The sequence below is a fragment of the Eurosta solidaginis genome, chromosome 1, assembly GCF_040869045.1.
Source record: "Eurosta solidaginis isolate ZX-2024a chromosome 1, ASM4086904v1, whole genome shotgun sequence".
Classification (NCBI taxonomy): Eukaryota; Metazoa; Arthropoda; class Insecta; order Diptera; family Tephritidae; genus Eurosta; species Eurosta solidaginis.
Window position 1 is genome coordinate 121,356,842 of NC_090319.1, and position 23,673 is coordinate 121,380,514.

The window sequence follows — 23,673 nt, forward strand, 5'->3', positions numbered from 1 at the left end:
GCGTATTTCCGAGTCCACATTTGCTCTCGAAGCCAGTGCTGCTATGCGCTTTCGGATTTCTCCTGTGGTACCAGTCTGCTCAATACCCAATTCCTGTGTGATGGATATCAGCTGCTCCTTTGAAATGTTGTCTAACCACGTGGTGTCAATCTGGTCGGCCATTTTATGGTTAGGTTTCTAGTCAGGAATGTTCCTCCTGACGTTGAACGATTTGCGGGGTCCCTGCTCGGGCGCCAATTATAACGAAGCTTTTTTTTCCTGCCCCGGTGCTTCTTCAATAAGTGCTTGGGGTATACTCGCCGTGTCCAAGGTTCACTTACAATAAATTTGTAATTCGGGACACCTTTCAAATCGTTTTCATATAAAATTCTCTTTATTTCTTTAACTTTATATATTTTATAACTATAATGAAAATAATTTAATAAAAGAAAGATGTATTTGTATTCATGTGTGCTTGCTCTATGGTTAGTGGTGGGCTAACGGTCCTCGTGTCCCGTTAGGATCGTCCCGTTAGGACGCCTTGCTGTTCGTTGCCTGGGTGTGTGTAAATGTATTTTTGTGACGCCCTGCGTCGGCGTGTCTCTCGTACGGCTAGCGACTGCGCTGTCTCTGCTGCGGCTTATGTCGGGGCGTCTGCGTGCGTGTGTGTAACTCTAGTATGGTTGACGTCGTGTATTTGCGTAACTCTGCTGCGGTCAACGTAGTATGCCTCCGTAGCGCTGTTGCGGCCAGCGTCGTAGGTTAGCGTGACTCTGCTGTGGCCCACGTGGTATGTTTGCGTAGTGCCGTGGCAGCCAGCGTAGTGGGTTTGCGTAGCGTTGTTGCGGCCAGGGTCGTATGTTAGCGTAGTGCGGTTGCGTAGCGCTGTTGCGGCCAGCGTCGTAAGTTATCGTGACTCTGCTGTGGCCAACGTAGTATGTTTGCGTCGCGCCGTTGTGGCCAGCGTCGTATGTTAGCGTAGTTCGGTTGCGTAGCGCTGTTGCGGCCAGCTTCGTAGGTTATCGTAACTCTGCTGTGGCCAACGTAGTACGTTTGCGTAGTGCTGTTGCGGCCAGCGTAGTGTGTTTACGTAGCGCTGTTGTGGCCCGCGTCGTATGTTGGCGTAGTGCTGGGGCCAACGTAGGGTGTTCGTGGGTGCGCGTTACTGCGGTAGAGCCGACACATTCGAGGGACGCTCCACTGGTAGCTACGGTCACGACTACAGCTCCGTGCTAACTAACTGCTGTACTGCTGTGTCGCTGCTTTTATATCTGTTGTTTTTGGTGTTGCTAGCTCAAATGGTTGCGTTGCCATTGTTACCGCGTTGCTATTAAATATTGCGAACGCTCGTTGTGTTGCTGAGACTTGTTAGTTTGTTGTGTTGCTATTAAGTGTTGTGATTGCTAGTGGTGTTGCTGAGACTTGTTGGTTTGTCGTGTTGCCTAGGACCACAATCATTCGGAAAAGTTTACAAACGCGGACTAAATTATTCCGAATAGATTCCCAACTGACCCCTTAAGGTAGACAACATCGGAAGAAGACCATAAAATAGAGCTGAAACACTTTTCAAAATTGTCACAAACTCGTGAAGCAATGTTCTCTTCATTTTCCAGAAACAGTTTCGCAAATAGTCTTAATCATAGGCGTTCTATTATATTGTGACGAATATTAGCATCATGATATTCACATCCCTAAGGTTATTAAATAAAGGCGCAACAACATTAAAGCAAGCTACATAAATTGATTGAATATCATCATTTACACATGTACATACAAGGCAGCAGAGAGATACTCACCATCAGCCGAAGTAGTACTCACATATACACACGCATATGGCTATGCGAGAGACTATATACTACAAATATACATGTACATATATGGCTGGTAACCAGGCATGAAGTTCGCGAAGTTACTAGACCTTAGGAGAAATGGGTGAACGATACGGTACGTTCCGGTAACAAAGCACTATGCACTCCGACCATCTCGGGAGCGATTTATATGACCACATTAAACCTTCTAGGCCATCCCGTGCTCCCCACCCCCCAGTTCCATGAGGAACTTGGCGCGCCAGAGCCTCGGCTGTCAATGAAACAGAATTCGCCACGGGTAGGTGAGGTTGGCAATTGGATTGGGGAAGCTATCTATTGCGCTAGGAGCCCCTTGATAGGGTTGTCAACACAACCCCTTGAAATTGGATTCACCCAATTGAGACATGCCTTTGGTGTTTGATAAATGCTTTGCGCTGACCATAATCTACTTCAATTCTTACACGTCGATAACTACATGCTTTGTTACAGACTAGTTAAAAACAGAAAACAATTCAAGCTTAAACTCATATAAGCTGTTATTTAAATTAAGAACACTACTGAATCGATTTGCTAGATGTATAGTTCTAGTTATAGGTTCATTCATAGTATAATTCGTTTCATTAGTTATTTAGATAAATAATATATTATGCCGAAGATCACGCATTGGAATATATGGAATGAACAAATTGGATAAATCAGAGCAATTCGTGGTAACGTTTATTACATTATAGGCAAGCATGAGTGAGATTCAAGTTTTTCTGTCATGCAAAGCCTGAAGACCAAGCAATTTGCACTTGCTGGTACATGATGGGAGGCCGTCTGGCCAGTGAAGCATACGTAAAGCAATTTTTGTAAAAAATTTTTGAACTCTATCAATTTTATAGAAGATATATTCATAGAAAGGATTCCATATTATTGAGCAATATTCAAGACGACTTCTGACCAAGGATATATAAAGTACCTCCAATGTCATAGGCTCCTTAAAGTCACTGGTGTTACGTCTACTGAACCCAACCATTGCAAGAAATTTTGAAACAACGAAGTCAATGGTACTAGAAAAACAAAGTTTGGAGTTAAAAATTATACTCAAGTCTTTACTCTCTTGACAACGATTTAGTTTGTAGATAAAGTATGTGGCAGTTGTCTTTTTGGAATAAGACACAACACAGCATTTGTTTGAATTTATATATAAATTATTGTCTGCTCACCATCCGGCATAAGAGTCCAGATCAGAACCGTTAGAAATAGTTTGACAAATAAATAGTATTTTTTGTGAAATATATAGTTTTAGTGTTTTATTTCAATCATTAAAGGTGAGGAGTGATGAGAAAACATATTGAGTAAAAAGTGCTAAGTCAGGAGAAAAAATTTGTTTTGAGTGCAGAAATTGTGCTAAGTCATAAACTAGCTGCTGGTTTGGCATACATGATTTTTATTTATCTTTTTCAAAGCTTCTACAATCATAAGCATTGCAATTAAGGTATCCTCATTCACAGTTTTGAAAAAAAGGTTATTTCAAAAGTAATTTATTTCATTTCGTCTCCTGTAAAATTCGTAAAAGTTGACTTAGCACATTTTCACATTAAGCTAACGATATGTATTTACCTTTAATGGCTCATATTCACAGTCCAAATAAAATGTTTTTTCAATTTTTAGAAAGCTGTACTTGTTAGCTTGAGTGAAAGTAGAAAGAAGAAGAAGTTGCGACCATCAAGGGGATCAAGTCTTCTTGGCGGAAGTCTCTCCCTTCGTCTGTTTCGCCGATAGGAATGCTTTCTGCGCAGGGGCATCTTCACGCATTTCCATAACATGACCTTGTGGTTGGCATCACGGAGTAGACCATAAATTGCCGGCAGGACTTTTCTCTCGAACACTCCAAACTGCCATACCATCCCCTCTCGATTTGGTCCATAACTCCGATCTATATATCAGGGCATATGATGACAGATTTATACAGGGCTATTGACAAAAGGTATTCTCCGATTGCTTTCTACGCTAACACTGCAGAGAGGGCAGAACTTAATTAAAACCAAGAATTGTATAGGTCGGTTTCTCTACTATAAATAAATTTGAAAAAAATACAGATAATATGATATTTCAATATCGCATACACTAATAGCTCTACTCCGATGGGAGGATCAAGTGACGTACTATATGGTACTCCAGTTAACAATACGAGTAAGAAACCGACGCGCTTTATTAAACGGTAAAAATTGGATAAACATTTAAGCAGCAATCATCTTTTTTTTTAGAACCGACGCCCACCAGATTATCTAAGTATGGTGGACTAAAAATAAACAATAAATGTAAGGCGCGATAACCTCCGAAAAGATTTTAGAACGAGCTTCTCTTCCAATTTGCGTCGTATTCCTTTTAATTTTTCCTACAAATTTTATGCCGACTCTGAACGGCATCTGCAAAGCAGATGAGTTTTCACTGAGAGCTTTTCATGGCAGAAATACACTCGGAGTGCTTGCCATACACGCCGAGGGGCGACCCAGCTTAGCAAAATTTTCTTCTAATTGAAAAAACTTGTTTCTAAATTTTGATGCTGCTTTTACCGGGGCGTGAACCCAGGATCTTCGGTGTTGATGGCGGAGCACGCTACACGCACACCACGGCGGCCGCCAAGTAAGGTGGACACTAATGAGAAAACAGAAATAACTTCAGTGCAAAGGACACAAGAGAAGAGAAAGAAGTCACTGATATTACTGAGAGACACAACCGTAGAAGTAGCAGTCGATAACACTGTAGTTAAAAACTTGAAACCCTGCACTTAGTTCAGGGCATTGTGAGAATGCAACAAAAGTATAAAAAATCCGCTAGGTGTTTGATAAAGAATTTTTAGGCTCTTTCTTTATATAAATAGATCAAAACCCGGCTGAAAATGTGTTCTTAAACACAGAAATTATGTTGAGAAGTTTTGATTTTAAAATTTTAACAATAGCTGTTGTTGCCATTTTAGTTTTTTTCAAGCTAGTTTTAACTTTTTTTTCTCTATTTAGCTTGAAAATTATGATTTAGCTTTATGCTTTTTTCAAAATTTTGTTCCAAATTTTGGAAAATCTAGATGAACAATTGGTGTAGGTTTAGTTTTATGAGAGTTCTTATGGTAGGCAGAAATAGAGGAATCATTTTAGTTCCGTGTTTTTTCCATTAGATTCCAGCGGCTGTTTCATCTGCTTCAAAACTACTTCCGAGCGAAATTTTAATTTTTTTCAGAAACATTAACTAGTTTTCTAAGTTAGCAAGTAGATAGAAGGCCTATACAATGCTATTTGCTTTCTTTAGGGCGGACTTGGAACATTGCGAATTGCATCTAAACGAACGAGATAAAATTATTCTAAAAGTAAAAATTTAGAAAGTAGCTTTCCAATAGTTTTGAAGTTCCTGAAAATAAAAAAATTAGTTCTGCAAAATTACGCCCAAATTTCACATTTTTCAGAATATTTTTCATTCCTTTCAGGAACTCCAGACCTATTGAAAAACTGCGCACAACACCATTTTCTTTTATTTTCCCCGTTTCAGTAACTCCAGAACTATTGAAAAGTTACAATTACAATTTTTTTTTTAATTTTCAAAATTTCTAAAAATTTCGATTTTCGGAACAATGTTTCTTCTCCTTTTAAGGAGCTCCAGAACTATTGAAATGTCGCTCAGAAAACCAATATCTTAAAATTAAAATTTGTTTAGATATTTTTCGACTTTTGGGAAAAATATTTTAATTTGGCTTAATTTTGTAGACTTTTTCTCCTTTTCAGGAGCTCCAGAGTTATTAAAAATCTACTTAGCTTTTTTTGTTTTGCCTGATTGTGTATTCAAATTCTGTAAATTATTTTAAATCTTTTCTATGAAATTGTAGAACAGATTAATTATAATTTTTTACTAGAAGTATGAGATGTTTATACTGATATATTTTTTATGAATAAAATGAACAAACCGCTTGGAAACTTGCCTTAAACTTTTAGCTTTTTTAGCATTAAACATTTTTATTTAGCTTTTTTACGCTTATTTTTTTGACCATCCAGCCTTTTTCTGAAAAAATTCTCTCTTGGTATAGGTCTAAACGACATTCGTAAACCTCCATCCAATCTATTTACAAATATTTAACGAAATCGATACATATCTACTTAATAGCGATCTAAAAGATGCTGTTCGGACGGTCCAAAAACGTACCTTATTTTTGAGGTGGCATAATATTTTCTTAGAATTTAGCGAAATGTTTGTGCTGCGTAAAAATGTTACAGAGACAGTAAATAAGGGAATATACAAGGATTATAACTGCAAAACTTTTATCTTTGCAGCGAGGTCTTGTGTTGGTCAAAAATAGTATTGAACCTCTTCGGACGTTTCTGTTTGGACGTTCCACATTTTTTTCGTACCAAACCCTGAATTTTAAATGCAAATAACAAATGATATGTTCATATTTTATTGTAACTGGTCAAACTTATGACGAAGAACGCATTAAATTTTGCAAAATAAATTTCTTAACTTCACCAAATAAATATATGTACAAGCGTTCGAACGTTCTGGTTTTTGACATCTTTACAACCATGCCTGCTAATGCTTCTTGAAAAACATATTATGTGACCATAAAGATACTTAAAAATGCTGTTTAACGTTGAAACTTTTACACATAAAACCATCCCTACGACTTATATTTTAAAGCATAAACAAAAAATCACTTATTTTGAAAACTTCACAAGCGCTACATTTTAATGGATAAACTCATTATTTTAAAAAATAAATAATGTAAGGTGCGATAGCCTCCGAAGAGGTTTTGGGGCGAGCTTCTATTCCAATATGCGTCGTGCTCCTTTTTTCAACTAATTGGCGGGGCGGGACCTACCTGTTTTATGCCAAATCCGAACGGCATCTGCAAGGCAGATGAGTTTTCACTGAGAGCTTTTCATGGCAGAAACACACTAGGAGTGCTTGCCAAACCCTGCCGGGGCCGACCTCGCTTAGAAAACTATTCTTCTAATTGAAAAATTAATTAGGCAAAACTTTGATGTAGACTTCAGTCTGTACCTACTTCTGCTTTTCTTGATGAATATTCATCTATCGTAAGCAATGAAAAAGCTAGCAATTTTTTTGTTTTAGGCGATTTTAATTTAGACTTTCTACATCATTGCATACTAATTGATGACTATTTGGCATTAATGGCTGAAAACGGTTTTACATCAGATATTAATGAACCAACACGAATAAACTCAGGTACTTGTATTGATCACGTTGTTTGTCGCTTTAACGCTTCTCAGTGTAGAGACTGTTCTATTTTTAATATGGGCTTACAAGTGACCGATCACACGAAGACCGGTTTACAGATAAAAAGAATTGCGTTAGGCAATCCAAATCTTAAGTGTACTCGAAAATCCCTAACTAAAGTTCACTTTACCAAGTTGAACCTAAAGCTACGTTTTGAAAGTTGGGCTACCGTACACGCTGAAAATGATATATCGCTCGCTTATGACGTTTTCATAAAAAGGGTAAAAGCACATATTAACAATTGCACCTTTACTTTAAGCCTTTCAAAAAAAAATATTAGACTTAAACCTTCGATCACTCGGGATCTCTTAAATAAAATAAAGCTTAAAAATAAATTAAGGAACAGGTGTGCTAAGCGTCCCGGCAATGCAAGGCTTCGGTACCGATACAATAAAATTAGTAAACAGACCAATAAGGAAATAAATTCGACACGCGACAACTTTTTTCGTAAAAAACTTGAATCAGCACTTGGCAACTCAAGAAAAGAATAGGGCGTGGTCAACACTATTCTAAGTAAAAACTGCGTTAAGGGTGATGAGCCAGTTGTATTGCGTAATGAAAGTCAGCTAATTTCAGGCGCTGTAGAAGTTGCTAACAAATTTAACCAACACTTTACCACGATTGGTAATATAAGTTCACGCAGCTGCGATTGCCAGTCTCCATCCCCGTTTAATTGTGCTCAAAATAGCTTTTTTTTTAAAACGATTTCAAGCTTTAAAATTATTAACACCCTGCAAAACTCGAGTTCGTGTAGTGAGGATGGTATTTCAAATATACTACTCAAGAGAATATCTCTTAATATAGTTGATATATTAATATACTTATTCAGCGCCAGTATTACTCAAGGGATTTTTCCTGATATCCTTAAAGGGCGAATTAATGGTGACTTATAACCATAAAACCATAACCAGATAAAACAGCTGATAGAACCTACCTTATGGAAATCAGTGTAATCGATTAATGGTGACATACTATAAACCAACCAATTGGTTTTTGTTTCTCGCCATATCCATAACCTAAAAATATTTGAGCTGGTGAATTTAATAACTAGATTTTCTTCATTGTTTTGGATACGTTATGACTAAGAGACTTATTTTTTGTGGAATATGTTCCACAATTGTGTTGTGAAAATTTTCACGATTTTTAGGTTAAGGCACCATTAATCGATCACATTGAGATGGTTATAGATATGGATATGGTCACGACTACGGCGTTAGGGTTAAGGAAGTTTAATTTGGCTTTAAAAGCGCTGTTGTTATTCCGATTTTCAAAAAGGGGGCCAGGAGGGATGCAAACAGACCCATATCGCTACTCCCAGTTTTATCGAAAGTATTTGAAAAAGCAGTCAAAAAAAGAATTTTAAATATTCTAGACAATTCAAACTTTTTCAGTCCTATGCAGTTCGGATTTCGTTCCGGTTTATCAACAGAAGACGCTCTGCTGAGTTTCTGCACAAATATTTACAGAGCTCTAGACGGTAAAAGAAACTGCGCTGGCCTATTTGTTGATATAACAAAAGCCTTTGACATGGTCGATAGAGATATTCTCTTGAATAAAATACACCATGCAGGCTTCCGAGACTTTATTCATAACTGGTTTAAATCCTATCTTTCTAACAGAATACAAAGAGTAAAAGTAGATAGCAGTTACTGTAGCCCACTGTTTGTAAATCTGGGAGTACCCCAAGGTTCTGTTCTTGGTCCAATATTGTTCCTAATATACATCAATTCAATATTTTCCCTGCCATTTAAGGGCAAAACCACTACGTTTGGAGATGATTTGGCCATAGCGTACAGTACAACTAGTGAATTTGAATTAATATGTGACTTTAACTTTGATTTGCATTTGCTGAGAGCTTGGTTTGCTTCACACAAACTACTTGTTAGTAATAAAACGAAACTTATGTATTTAAGCCATGTTGCCAAAGAACTACCTAGTGTGATATTATATTTCATGCCGAGGGATGCCTTCGTTTTAACTTACACCATATGGTGTGCACTCAGAATGTTGCGATAAGTTCTTTCGATTGCAATATTCAATGCAGTGACAACTGTTTCATAGTTGATGTTGTTGAGAATTTTAAATATCTTGGTATAATAATTGACAATCATGTGAATTGGTCTGCGCACATCCATACATTGAAACAGTACTTTCTCTGTACTACTAGGCAGTTCTATCGTCTCAAAACGTGTTGCACTGTATCTACTCTAAAAATTGTTTACTACGGCATATTCCAATCTAAACTTCAATATGGTATCAGCTGCTGGGGTGGCGCCTCGGCAATTAAACTGTCACCAGTTGTAACGATTCTGTAGTGGAAACTATAGATCTCACTCTCTGCCGCTTTTTAGGAGACTGGATATACTACCGTGCCGTCATTTGTATTTATATAAAGTCTTAAGTATTTTTTTATACGTTCAGGTTACTTGTAGAGCTTTCCCTCAGAAGTCTATAACTTACGTAGCAATATACTTCCAACTGTAATAACTCCGTATTCTAGAACGTCACACTTTAGAAGCTTTTATATCTACACGTCGCGCAAGTTCTTCAACTCCCTTCCTAACACTGTACAGGTTATTAGAAATTTTAAATTCTTTCAACAAACAGTTAAACTCTATCTGCTTGGACATAATCATTATGAACTGGAATCGCTGCTGAGTGCGATATTATAAAAAATATTATAAAAATTATTTTACCTGAAGTTCTTTTTAATAAATTTTTTAGTGTATTAGTAACTTTAAGGTTTTATGAAAATATTTAATGTACACCCCACACAAAAACAGTATATGATTATTGAAAATTGCATTAGTACTATTTTAATTCTTAAAACAAGTAAGAACGGGACTGTCTTCGGCTGTGCGGAAGACTTCATACCTTTCATGAATGGGGCTGAATAATAATCTTATCCCGTTCGTAATCTCCGAATAATCGGATGTATAAGATAAGAAATATATAGTGAACAGATTCACATAACTAAACGATTTTTAAGATAAATATAAAATAAAAAACAGGTAGGTACTTTGTGTGAGGATGCAAAGTTTCAGGTTTTTTGTGGTCTGCGTGTAAAAACTATGACTACGAATCACGTATTTCAACAATATATGACGTAAACGTAACTATTTGATGAAATCTGATGAATTTTTAAGCTTCTAGCCGTAAAAAAGGGGCAAAAATTACAGTTTATATGGGGTATATAATATATATACCACCGATCTCTATGATTTTTTCAGACAACAATATATGCTATATACGTAATCATTTGGTGGAATTTGAAGCTTCTAGCTGTTAAAATGGGGAAGAAATTGCGCAAAGTTTCTTATCTGAACAATCGGTTGTATGAGATATATACTATATATACCACCGGTCTCTATGATTTTTTCAGACAACAATATATGCTATACACGTAAGCATTTGGTGAAATTTGAAGATTCTAGCTGTTAAAATGGGACCGTAATCGCAAAAAAAATATATATATACTATATATATACTATATATATATACTATATATACCATGATATATATATTATATATATCACCGATCTCTATGATTTTTTGACACAATATTTGCTACACACGTAAGCAATCGGTGAAATTTGAAGCTTATAGCTGTTAGAATGGGGTAGAAATTGCGAAAAGTTTCTTATCTGAACAATCGGTTGTATGAGATATCTACTATATATACAACCGATCGCTATGATTTTTTCGGACAACAATATATGCTAAATACGTAAGCCTTTGGTGAAATTTGAAGCTTCTAGCTGTTAAAATGGGGCTAAAATTGCGAAAATATATATATATATAATATATATATATACTATATATACCACCATATATATACTATATATACCACCGATCTTTATGATTTTTTCAGACAACAATATATGCTACATGTGTAAGCATTCGTTGAAATTTGAAACCTCTAGCTCTTAAAATAGGGCAGTAATTACGAAAAGTTTCTTATATGAGCAATCGATTGTGGGAGATATATACTATATATACGACCGATCTCATCAATTTTTTCAGGCAACAATATGTGCAATATACGAAATTATATGGTGAAGTTTGAAGCTTCAATCTGTTAAATTGAGTAAGATATGACAAAAGCCCTCTTTTTCTAAAAATCGGTTGTATGGAGGATATATGCTATAGTGGTCCGATCCGGCCGGTTCCGACAAATGTCTAATCGGACACCTAAATACACCCGCTCACCAAATTTTATCAAGATATCTCAAAAATTGAGGGACTAGTTTGCATACAAATAGACAGACGGACAGACGGACGGACGGACAGACGGACATGGCTAAATCAACTCAGCTCTTCATCCTGATTATTTCGGTATACTTAATGGTGGGTCTATCTATTTTCCTTTAAGGACTTACAATTTGGGTTTCGTGACGAAATTAATATACCAGTTCATTTTCATGAAAGGTATAATAATAAATGCTATCTACCTTTCTTAAGCTATCTTATAGTTATTGTGTTGAATACAATATGGAAATTTAAAATATGTACATAGCATTAAGAAAATGATTAATAAATGAATGAATGAATGAATGAATGAAAACCTTGTTCCTAAAATTTTGATGTTGCTTTTCCCGGAGTCAAAGCGAAGGGTGAAAAGCACGGTATGCGGGCAAATATAAATGCATTGTATTCAACAAGGAGTATTATGGTAAATGATATTTATGAAAAGAAATAGTCACCGGAATAACTGTTGTAATATATTGTTAATATTATTAGATAGAAATTGTTATTAAAATATAACCGTTTGCCTGCGTGTAAAATTAGTATATAAGGGCGACGAATTCGTATTAAAATTTAGAGATTAGGAGACAGGAATACGAGTCGGTAGGTTTTATGACTACCGACCAAGAGTATACCTGAAGGCTTTGACTTCATTTGTATTAACGTATATTCGTCTGGAGTTTTTTTTACTCCATTCGACCGCAGAGATTGGCCGAGGGCTTTATTACCTCAGTCACCTCTTACAAAGCAATGGAATAAGTTAGGAGCAGAGATAGAATTTTGATGAAGTAGATATTTATAACGTTTGTTTACATGAAATCAACAGGGTTATTCATTTTGAAGAGTCGGTAGGGATTTTTATTTTTCAGGAACCCTGGACGACTGAGGCCAATCCCAGCAAAACCAAAGGAAAATTCCGTCACATTTTCACCAGGTTTACAATAGCTAATTTTAGAATTCCAACTCAAAACTCATGAACATCATGGCACATTTTCCGTCTCGTTGTGATCCATTTATAGAAAGGAAGTGTTTAAAGGAATTTTTATCTTGTTTTTATTTAACTTACTCATATTAAGGTTAATTTTTTGTTTTAAAACTGATTACACGATTAGTGTATATATCTGAAAGTAATCTGTGGATTTAGGCAAATCTGATATATAATTGACTTAAATATACATACGTATGTATGTAGATAATCGCAATTTATTATTTTAAAGGTAGACAATTTACAAAAAGATCTACAAAATCTGTCAAACAAAGCGCAACAACAACGTATAGAAAATCGGAAAATGTCTAAAGAGAAGGATACGCGGAGCAAAGAATTATACAATTTTAAAGCCATGTTACTCAAATTGGAAAGTCGATTAAGAGATATGACAAATAATTATATGAGCGGGGAACAGCGCCTACAAATACTGGAAGAGATGAACCATACAGAACAAAACGCCCAAAACGAAGTAAATAAAGAAAAATTTCGTCTGAATAGCTTGATCTTTAGGAATCAGCAGCACTTAAATGAACTAAAGGATGAAGCAAAAAGGCTGGAAGTAAGTTAACTTTTGCGAATATGGCTGCTCTAATATGCATGCTTATAATAAATTATTTATTTATTTAATCAACCTTATTGAGGGAAACGGGTAGATCCAGCCGCGGTGGTCACTTATGTACTTACAAATGTGCACCACGGCTGAATACCCTCCATAGTGTACATCCGTACAATACAAGTCAAATTATTTGTACCGTTTTTTTTTTATTTTTTTCAATCTAAGAAACAAAACAATGCACAAAATAATGAAATATCTTGGAGGGTTGATTATATATATTTTAAGGCAGTTCAGATGTTTATGCATTTGGTATTGAAAACGTTGCAATAGCAAATATAAGCTACGTAACGCGAAAAAAAATTTTAATTTTTAATTTTGTTTTGGTTTGAAAGTGGCTGATTTGCTATTCTATGTTTAGTATTTAGTATTTATTTATTAAGCCAATTAGAATTCAAGATCTTACGGGCTAAGTAGAAATATGTGGTAACAGTAGGCAAATTACTAGTATAAATAAATGGCTTACGTATAAAAAGGGTTTATTTTACTTAAAAAGCGCTCTTTTGAGCAAGAAAAATCTATTTCCAAATAATTTTAAATTCTATTAAACTCAATCAAGGTTCTAGTAATTGGAGCATTGATTGCATAAAGAGCTTTGAAAAGACGAACATTGAAGAATTCAGAGTTCCTGAGCGCTATGGCAGGAATTTTTATGAAAATCCTCTCAAGGAGTATTGGGCAGACAGTCGCACCGCGAAAAACGACAAAAATAAACGACAAGCGACAAAATTATTCTCCTGTTCTGCAGTTACTTTAAATTAATCAATAGGCATCTAGCTTCATAAGTCGGAATGGGTTCAGAGAAGCGTAAGCTGCGCAAGTCAAAATATAATAACCCGCTCGATTCTTGCAATATGGAACTGATAATACGGCGACCAAATGAAACAGGCATACTCAAGTTTAGAGCGCTGTATACGAAAGCTTTAGCGTATGAGGGTCAGTAAACTCCGAGCTATGACGCCTAAGAAATGCAAGCATGGCACACGATTTCGAGATGCAAAGGTTAATATGTTTTGCGAAAGTAAATTTGAAGTCAAAAGTTATTCCCAGATCTTTTCTTTCACTAACCCTTGTAAGGGGCGAGTTAGATAAATGGTATGAGGTATCAATGACATTAACGCGTTTTGAAAAAGTTATATTAAAACATTTTTTTAAGTTAAGGGTTAACCGATTGCTATTACACCATGTAATTAAATTATCCAAATCGAATTGCATCAATTCAGAGTCATGCTGACTGCGAATAACTGAATATATTTTTAAAGCATCCGCATATAGTAGAAACTTAACTGCAGAGAAGCAAAAGCGAATGTTATTAATGAACAATATGAAGAAAAGTGGCCCTAAGATGCTTCCTTGTGGGACACCAAAACAGGCAACGAAAGGCGAAGACCTCACATTGTCCACAACAACCCTACAACTACTGTTTTTTAGGTATGATTCAATCCATTTTAGAAAAACTGATGGGATGAAAATGGGTCTCCACCATACAGGACTATATGAGAAACCTAATCAAAACTTTAGAAAAGTCCGTATATACTGTGTCAACCTGACACCCAGAATGTAAAGCTGCGATGTAGTCATCAGAAAAAATAGCTAAATTAGTCAAAGTTGAGCGTCCGGGAAGAAAGCCATGTTGTTCTGGGCACACAATATGTTTAACGAAAAAAAGTAATTTTTCTTGGATTATGCATTCAAAAAGCTTTGACGTGGCGGAAAGTTTTGAAATGGGTCTGTAGTTGCTAATATCATTTTTATTGCCGCTCTCAAAATAGCCAATTTCCACGCGTCAATGAAAGTACCCGAGGAAAGAGATCTATTAAATATTAATAAAAGGGGATAAACAAGAGCTTCGCACTGATTAAATAAAATTGCTGACAGACCATCAACATCGGTATTTGATGACTGTTTAAGTCGAGAGATTTCACAAACGACATCATCAAAAGACAGTGCAAGATTTCCAAAATTTATCGATAGTTGTATGTTGAAACTAATGTCATCACTAGTATCAGGGTCGGACACGAAGTTGACCATGAAAAACTCAGCGAAAAGATATGCCGCATCAGCTGGAGTATCAACAGCTTCTTCGCCAAGGAAGAGAGAGGAGGGAATATTCGACACAGATTTTTTCGAGTTAAAAAAATTCCAAAACGGCTTCGGATATGTTTTTAAGTTTTCTTCAAAACTTAAAATGTAATTTCTGTGCAAACATTTATCTAGGCACGTGAAATTCCTTTCAAACTCTTTATACTTGTCGAAGAACAACATATTTTTACAATTTTTGAACTTGCGGGAGAATGTATTCCTCAAATTTCGGATTTTGATCAAGGCTGCGTTATGCCAAGGAACTTTATACCTACTTCTTTTTGAGAAAACATACTACAGTTTTTGATGTTGCGCATTTGAAACGCCGTACAAAGTGTATTGAATTTGACAGTTCTCTCATAAAGAATTGGACTATATTGTCAAAAGGAAAAAAAATCTCTATCATACAATTTTTCGAAATTTTGAAGTTGTGACAGATAGCTTTTATATTTAAACAAAATGCCATAATTTGCGATAAGAACACCCTAAGAATAATAGGGTACATGTACTCTTACAATATTTCGCAGCTTACAAGTTCATGTTGTTGTTGTAGTTGAGTGTATCGATGTTTATGGTCCTTTTCCAAACATAGATCCAGTACGTTCCGGTTACAAGCCCCATTACGGTACAAGCCCGACCTTTCCGGAACTATTTATTATGACCACGGTGAACCTTCTAGGCAATGCCACAACCCACCTCTAGTTTATTGAGGAAAGTGGGGTTGCCAGAGTCTCACCAGCAAAATATTTGTATGATACTTTCATATTTGTAACAGGATTCTCCCCGGGTAGGTGTGGTTGACAGTTGGGTAGCGGAAGCTGTAAGGCTATAAAGGTTTTTATTGCGCTTATCAACCCCTTAAATCCTCTTACAGTTCCATTTAGATCATAGAAGGTAGAAGTATGAAGGACCTCACGGTATGAAGATTGCGGGGCGTCTTACAACAGCGAAAACGCTAGCTTGCGAACGAAGACGGAAGCTATGGGAAGAAAGCTTTGGGGTTGTATTAACAAATTCATCTCGCCTTGCCGAAAATAATTTAAAAAAAACTCATTTTATCAGTTGTGAGTCAAATCCGAGTTCCTATGTACAAACGTGGTCGGTTGTATCCAGGAACTGTTCCCATTCCAATAGAGCCGAGTCCTTCAAGTTGGGCACAATTAAGCTAAATACCATATATATTCCGATTTGGAAACTCTAACAGAAGGTCCTTAAGTAAGGCTCGAATAGTTCTGGAAGTGGGATGACAATTAATGTATAAATCATGGGCAATTAAATATAAAAGAAAAAGCTTAAACCTTTTGTAAACAGATGTTTTATTTTTAGCAAAATACCTTCTTAATATTATGTCAGATAAACAAATGTAAATTGTGTTTTTGGTTTTATTCAAATAAGTACGATCGGCTTTTGAAGTTCTCATATTCTCTTCTTTTTAGTCATAAATAAAAGGCCCCGGCAAAATGACATTTTTCATATAGATGCGTTTAACACAAGCTTATGCATTCCAATTCGTAATTGAAGTTTATTACACCTTGCCCATTCACATACAAAATTTCTCGAAGCTCTGTTATAAACATTCTCCCTATACAACAAAAATACTCGCTAACATATTTTGTGTCGTAATCGATTGCTATATTGCAGTTTTTAATTGCGAAAAATGTTAAGCCAACACCCTTAGCCAATCATATGTCAAATTCTGCTTCTTATGATATGCTTGGAACAAAATTTTGGAGATGGCTACTTTTCAATATCAGATGGCGCCAGTGTCGCTCATTTGTGGCGGCTCACACCGACATCTATCCGTGAAGTCACGAAATTGATATGAAATATTTATGTACACAGCTGATGCAATTTGTGGATTCTATTGTATTGTATTTTATTTGTATTATATGTGTATGAATTTCTAGAATCTTCCTGGAATAATAAAAGAATTTTTCATTCTTGTTTGTAAATCCAATGTGGTGACTACCGAATCCCGAACGTGCGCAACTAATACGTACTTATATAGATTCAGCCTAGTAGCAGGCACAGCGAATCGACGAGTATACATACATATAATGCCGCATTACAATTTAAGATCAAACAACGACGAGCCAGCAGACGAGCAAGAGAATTTTTATGATAGTCGCAGTATTGAAATGGAGTCAAACAACGTAAATGCACAATTGCAATTAATGCAAAACGAGTTACAACAACTAAACATCGCTTATGCACAGCAAGCAAATCGTCGCTCAAATGTACAAAGGGTTCATGTACCAAAATTCAATGAGGTAAACCCAAACATATGGTTTGCGCAGCTTGAGCGTTCCTTTCGGCTCAGCAATATTACAGATGACATTGATATGTTTGATTTAGTTACGATAACTTTAGATGAAGATATAATTCTTAGTATTGAGGATCTCGTTTCTGCACCGCCGGATAAAAATCGATATGTAACACTTAAATTGCGTTTACTTGATAAATACTCGGAATCGTCCGAATGCAAACTAAAACGTTTGCTGCAAGGTGGAGCAATATCAGGTATGAAACCAAGTGACATTCTCGCATACATGAAATGATTAGCACCAAATCCGGGGTGCGAGCCAGTAATACGTACACTTTTCATGAATCAAATGCCATTATCAATTCGACCGCTACTGTCTGTTTGGCAGGAAAATGATTTGACGCAATTAGCCAAGATTGTTGATAAAATGCTGGAATCAGCTGATACCAACGCTGTTTGCGCAGTATCAGATTTGCAACAAACAACTTCCGACTCTGTAGAAGCGCTTTCCCGTACAGCATCAGGGGGTAGTAGAGACAGGATGCAGGAGGTCCTCGAAAATATTAGGAAACTGCAAGCTGATGTCAAAATGCTCAAGGAAGGCACCAGAGGATCGCGTTCACCAATGCGATCTCCTAGACGAAGTGGTAGTACTGAGCGTGTTCAAGGTGGAATGTGCTATTTTCGCAAAAAGTTTGGTGCAGATGCGCGTAAATATCGTCCAGGTTGTAGCAATTGGAATCAGCCAAAATAAAACGGCTGCCGTCTAACTTGCTGGTTGACGGCAGCCCAACGTATATCAGCAGCACGTATAATTATTCCAAACTGGGCACTAACGAAGTCAATGAGCCTCGTTTGCATATTTTTGATAAACAGTAAAATCCGATTTCTTATTGATTCCGGATCAGTTGTTTCCGTAGTCCCTCGTACAATGGTAAAGATAAAAACAAAAATAAATGCTTTGCAATTATACGCTGCAAATAAGACGACGATTGAGACCTATGGGACTCATATCCTTAGAGTAGATTTAGGTCTTCGACGACCGTTCAGCTGGCCCTTCATTGTTGCAGATGTCCATACTGCTATAATTGGATCAGACTTTTTAACTAAATTCAATTTGCTTATTGATTTGCAACAAAATAGGCTAATCGACGGTACCACAAAATTATCAGTTGATGGCATTGTTCTAAATGCCACAGATTTTTCAGTTTCTACCATTAGCGAATGTAATGATTTCAGGGGATTGTTAGCAAGGTGACGTAACGAGATTGCCAACAACATACCATACCAACAATAAGCAACACAGCGTTGTTCACCATATCGAGACAACAAGAAGTCCCATAGCTGATCGGCCACGTAGATGGGCAGGGAAAAAAACTGGCGGTGGCAAAAGAAGAAGTAAACTTTTTGCTGGAGCATGGAATTTGCCGACCATCAAAAAGTCCTTGGGCTAGTCCCTTGCATATGGTGGCTAAGAAAAATGGTGGATGGCGAGCTTGTGGCGATTACTGCAAGCTTAATGCTGTTACAGTACCCGACAGATATCCAGTCGCACACATTCACGATTTTTCCGAGAGATTGTATGGAAAAACGGTGTTTTCCACCATTGATTTGGTGCGGGCATATTACCAGATACCGATGGCAGAACAGGATGTACAAAAGACTGCTGTATGTACACCATTCGGTCTCATCGAATTTCTTTATATGCCATTTGGTTTGAAAAATGCCTCTCAAACTTTTCAGCGATTTATGGATAGTATATTTAGAGGCATTGATTTTGTCTACTGTTATATTGACGACATCCTTATTATGTCTGAATCGTACGACGAGCATGAAAAACACCTACACACGGTATTAGCAATACTTCAGAAGCATGGATTGGGTATTAATGCCAGTAAATGCCAGTTTGGTAAAACTCAGGTACGTTTCTTAAGTTATATCGACAATGAAGGGATACGTCCTCCGCCGGATCGTGTTGATTCTATCATTAATTTTAAGCGCCCTCAAACAAGAGGCAAGCTAGGAAGATTTCTTGGTATAATTAATTATTATCGACGCTGCATTCCAAATGCATCTAAAATTCAAGCCCCTCTTAGCCAAGTTACACGGGGATTGAAAAAGAATGACAAGCGGGTAGTAAATTGGACCCCAGAACTAATTGAGGCTTTCGAAAACTGTAAGCAAAGTATAGCAAACGCGGTAATTTTATCGCATCCGGCGCCTGAAGCCGACTTAGCCCTGATATGTGACGCATCCGATACTGCTATAGGCGCTGCCTTGGAGCAGCGAATTCGTAATGTATGGTGTCCTCTTGGATTTTATTCGCGTAAACACACCGATACTGAAAAAAACTACAGTACTTACGATCGTGAACTGCTAGCGATATATGATGCCATACGCTATTTCAGGCACATATTGGAGGCACGAATATTTGTTATTAAAACAGACCACAAGCCGTTGACGTACGCATTTTCTCAGAAGCCCGAAAAAGCCTCTCCGCGCCAACTTCGACATTTAGATTTTATTTCGCAGTTCACGACCAATATTGTACACCTCGCTGGTTCAGAAAACGTTGTTGCCGACGCATTTTCACGTCTTAATGTCATTTCTATGCCGACGGAGATTAACTTGGAAAGAATTAAGGAGGCACAAAATGAAGATTCGGAGTTGAGTGAAATTTTGCAAGGGTTATCATCGCTCAAATTGCAACAAGTCGACCTTGGCAATAATGTTAACGCATATTGTGACCTATCTACAGGTTCCGTAAGGGTCTATATTCCTCAAACTTTGCGATATTCTGTTTTCATTTCAGTGCACGGTTTATCTCATCCCAGCGGAAGAGCGACGCTACAGCAAGTGCGACGAAAATACGTGTGGCCATCGATGAGGAAAGATGTAACCTTTTGGGCTCGTAATTGCCTCCCATGTCAGCGGGCCAAAATTCATCGACATAATTCACAACTACCCAACAAAATAGATATGCCAGACAACCATTTTGATCATGTGCACTTGGACCTTGTAGTTATGCCATTGGTTAATGGCTATCGGGTACTGCTTGACGATGATCGACCGTTTTTCACGATGGCCAGAAGCAGTACCACTGAAGGACATGTCTGCCGAAACAGTGGCAAATGTATTTTGGACATGTTGGGTGGCACGTTTTGGTTGCCCTAAAACGATAACTACTGACCAAAGGGCACAGTTCGAGTCCGATTTATTCAAATCATTAGCCAAAATGTTGGGTAGTAAGCACATACACACAACTGCATACCATCCGCAGTCGAATGGTTTGATTGAACGCTGGCACCGATCATTTAAAGCGGCATTGATGTGTAATTCTGGAGAAAATTGGGCAGAGCTATTGCCAATGGTTTTGTTGGGATTGAGAACCTGTTATAAAGAAGATATCGACGCATCGGCTTCGGATTTACTTTACGGGAGTCACATACGCGTACCAAACGAGTTCTACGACAATTTGGATAAACCAGTTAATACCAAAGATTTTGCTAAGAAATTTCGAGATTGCATGAGAATGGTTCGGCCAAATCCAACAGCCCATCATATCAAGAGGAGGTTGTTCACTCATAAGCATTTAACAGACTGTACTCATGTTTTGTTAAGGACAGACGCACTGCGCGAACCTCTTGAGCCACCTTATTCTGGGCCCTACGAGGTGGTGAAGCGTTCAACTGATCGTGTTTATGTTATCAAAATCGACGGAAAAGAGGTTGCAGTCTCAACGGAGCGCCTTAAGCCTGCATTTTTTATCGATGATTCGTATGCTACAGGAATTGTGAAGCCGCTTAGGACATATGAGCGCTCAAAAAGAGTAAAGTTCGCTCCCGGCCTGGTCACTGGAAGAGGGGTAGATGTGGCGGCTCACACCGACATCTATCCGTGAAGTCACGAAATTGACATGAAATATTTATGTACACAGCTGATGCAATTTGTGGATTCTATTGTATTGTATTTTATTTGTATTATATGTGTATGAATTTCTAGAATCTTCCTGGAATAATAAAAGAATTGTTCATTCTTGTTTGTAAATCCAAACATTCTACCGTTCTCCATAAAAATACGTGCAATCTATTCATAATGCATAAGCTTGTGTTAAACTCATCTATATGTAAAACTGCTTATGCGTCGCAGCTATAATGCTGTTACCAAAGATCAAATGCAAAACAAAACAAGTAAAGGTGTCTAAGTTCGGGTGTAACCGAACATTATATACTCAGCGTGAGCTTCAATTGTACATTTCATTTCAGATAAATTTCTTTCTTACATAACACGTGGCACCGCCCGTTTAAAAAAAATGTCTCCCCATTTCCTCACAATAAAATTTAATAAGTGAAATATCATTGATTCAAAACTATTTTTGGCTAAGTTATAGCTTTTTATTCTAGTCTACGACCCTTTTAAACTTATTTTATATCTAAGTTGCCGTAGTCTTTAACCGATCGCGTCCATTTTTACTAGAAATGTTTTCTGGTATAAGGAAAATATGTGTACACAATTTTTATAGGATTAGTTAATTTTTCTTCGAGTTATGGCATAGAAAATTTCTTAGTCATAGAAGGGGTGGTGCCACGCCCATTTTAAAATTTTTAGTGTTTTCCAATTTAATGTTATAATTCAATTTAGGAAGTAAAATTCTATTAATACGAAGCTCTTTTTCGTTTTAAAAATTTTTATATAAAAGTGGGCGTGGTCTTTAACCGACCTCATCCACTTAGTCTAAAAATTTTTAATACTATAGAGCTCTTTTTTTCAAAGATATAACTTATTTTATTCGTCCACTACCCTTTTAAAAATCTTTTATATAAAAGTGAGCGTGGTCCTAAACCGATTTCGTTAATTTTTCCTCAAAGCGTTCCTTTTAGTAAAGGCAACCTCTCTGCCGATAGGTTTAACGGTTTTTGATTTACGATTAATAATATTTATAAAATTGATTTTATCAAAAGTGGGTGGTTCCACACCCATTATCCACAATTTTACTAATTTTCTATTCTGCGTCATAAGGTCAACCCAACTACCGAGTTTCATCGCTTTATCCGTCTTTGGTAATGAATTGTTGACATAATTTACTTATATACTGTAAAGATATTCAATTTTTTTTATTAAAATTGGACTTAAATTTGTATTTTTTTTTTAAGTGGGTGTGGTCATCATCGTTTTTCCAATTTTTGTTTAGCACATATATAGTAATAGGAGTAACCTTCCTGCCAAATTTCATCATGGTATCTTCAACGACTGCCAAATTACAGCTTACAAAACTTTTAAATTACCTTCTTCTAAAAGTGGGCGGTGCCACGCCCATTGTCCAAAATTTTACTAATTTTCTATTCTGCGTCATAAGGTCAACCCACCTACCAAGTTTCATCGCCTTATCCGTCTTTGGTAATGAATTATCGCATTTTTTCGGTTTTTCGAAATTTTCGATATCGAAAAAGTGGGCGTGGCTATAGTCCGATATCGTTCATTTTAAATAGCGATCTGAGATGTGTGCCCAGGAACCTACGTACCAAATTTCATCAAGATACCTAAAATTTACTCAAGTTATCGTGTTAACGGACAGATGGACGGACGGACAGACATGGCTCAATCACATTTTTTTTCGATGCTGATGATTTTGATATATGGAAGTCTATATCTATCTCGATTCCTTTATACCTGTACAACCAACCGTTATCCAATCAAAGTTAATATACTCTGTGTGCAAAGCACGCTGAGTATAAACAGATAACATGCTACATGCACTACATAGGGTTAATTCTTTGTTTACATTTGTTTGACATAATAGTCCTTTACAAGACAATCACAAATCACTAACCCAGATTGCGCATGCACGAGTTCCAAATTGCTCCGTTCTGCGCAACTACGTCATAGTTGACTCTTGGCCGAATGAAAAAAGAGCGGGAAAAAACGAGCTAAAGGAAAAGAGTCAATTCATACGTAATAAAAACAGCTGATCTCATGTTTACATATGCAATGCGCAATCTCTTGGGTGATTTGTGCAAGAGAATCATATTCATCTGTCAATCAGAGTACGTATAACTAAAGAGAACCGTCAACAGAACCACAAATCACACTCAGAAGATTGCGCATTCGTGAGATTAAATTGCTCCGTTCTGCGCATCAACGTCACACTTGGCTGCTTGAGCGAATGGAAGAAAGAGAGAAAAAAAAGAGCTAAAGGAAAATGACGTAAAAATTGCCCATAAGAAACAGCTGATCTTTTGTTTACATGCGCAATGCGCATTCTGTGATGTGTGAACAGAACGAATACTGGGAAGCACTAAAGCTTCAAATAGCGGGTAGGTAATTCACCAGTGGCGAAATACCTTCTTTTTTTTTTTTTTGTCCACCAAAATACCTAACATAGCTATAGTACTTGCCTACATATTTAAGGAAAAATTTATTTTAGTCG

At 36.9% G+C, this 23,673-nt stretch overlaps 1 protein-coding gene across 3 annotated transcripts in view; it reads left to right on the top strand.

Moving 5' to 3' along the window:
• The window catches only part of Ccdc39 (Coiled-coil domain containing protein 39), a 622,904-nt gene that overhangs the window by 336,557 nt on the left and 262,674 nt on the right, over positions 1 to 23,673 (top strand). For all 3 annotated transcript variants that reach the window (XM_067759763.1, XM_067759764.1, XM_067759761.1), the window contains one exon: positions 12,518 to 12,847. In XM_067759763.1, coding sequence (XP_067615864.1) covers positions 12,518 to 12,847 — 330 coding nt within the window. The remainder of the gene's footprint in view (positions 1 to 12,517; positions 12,848 to 23,673) is intronic.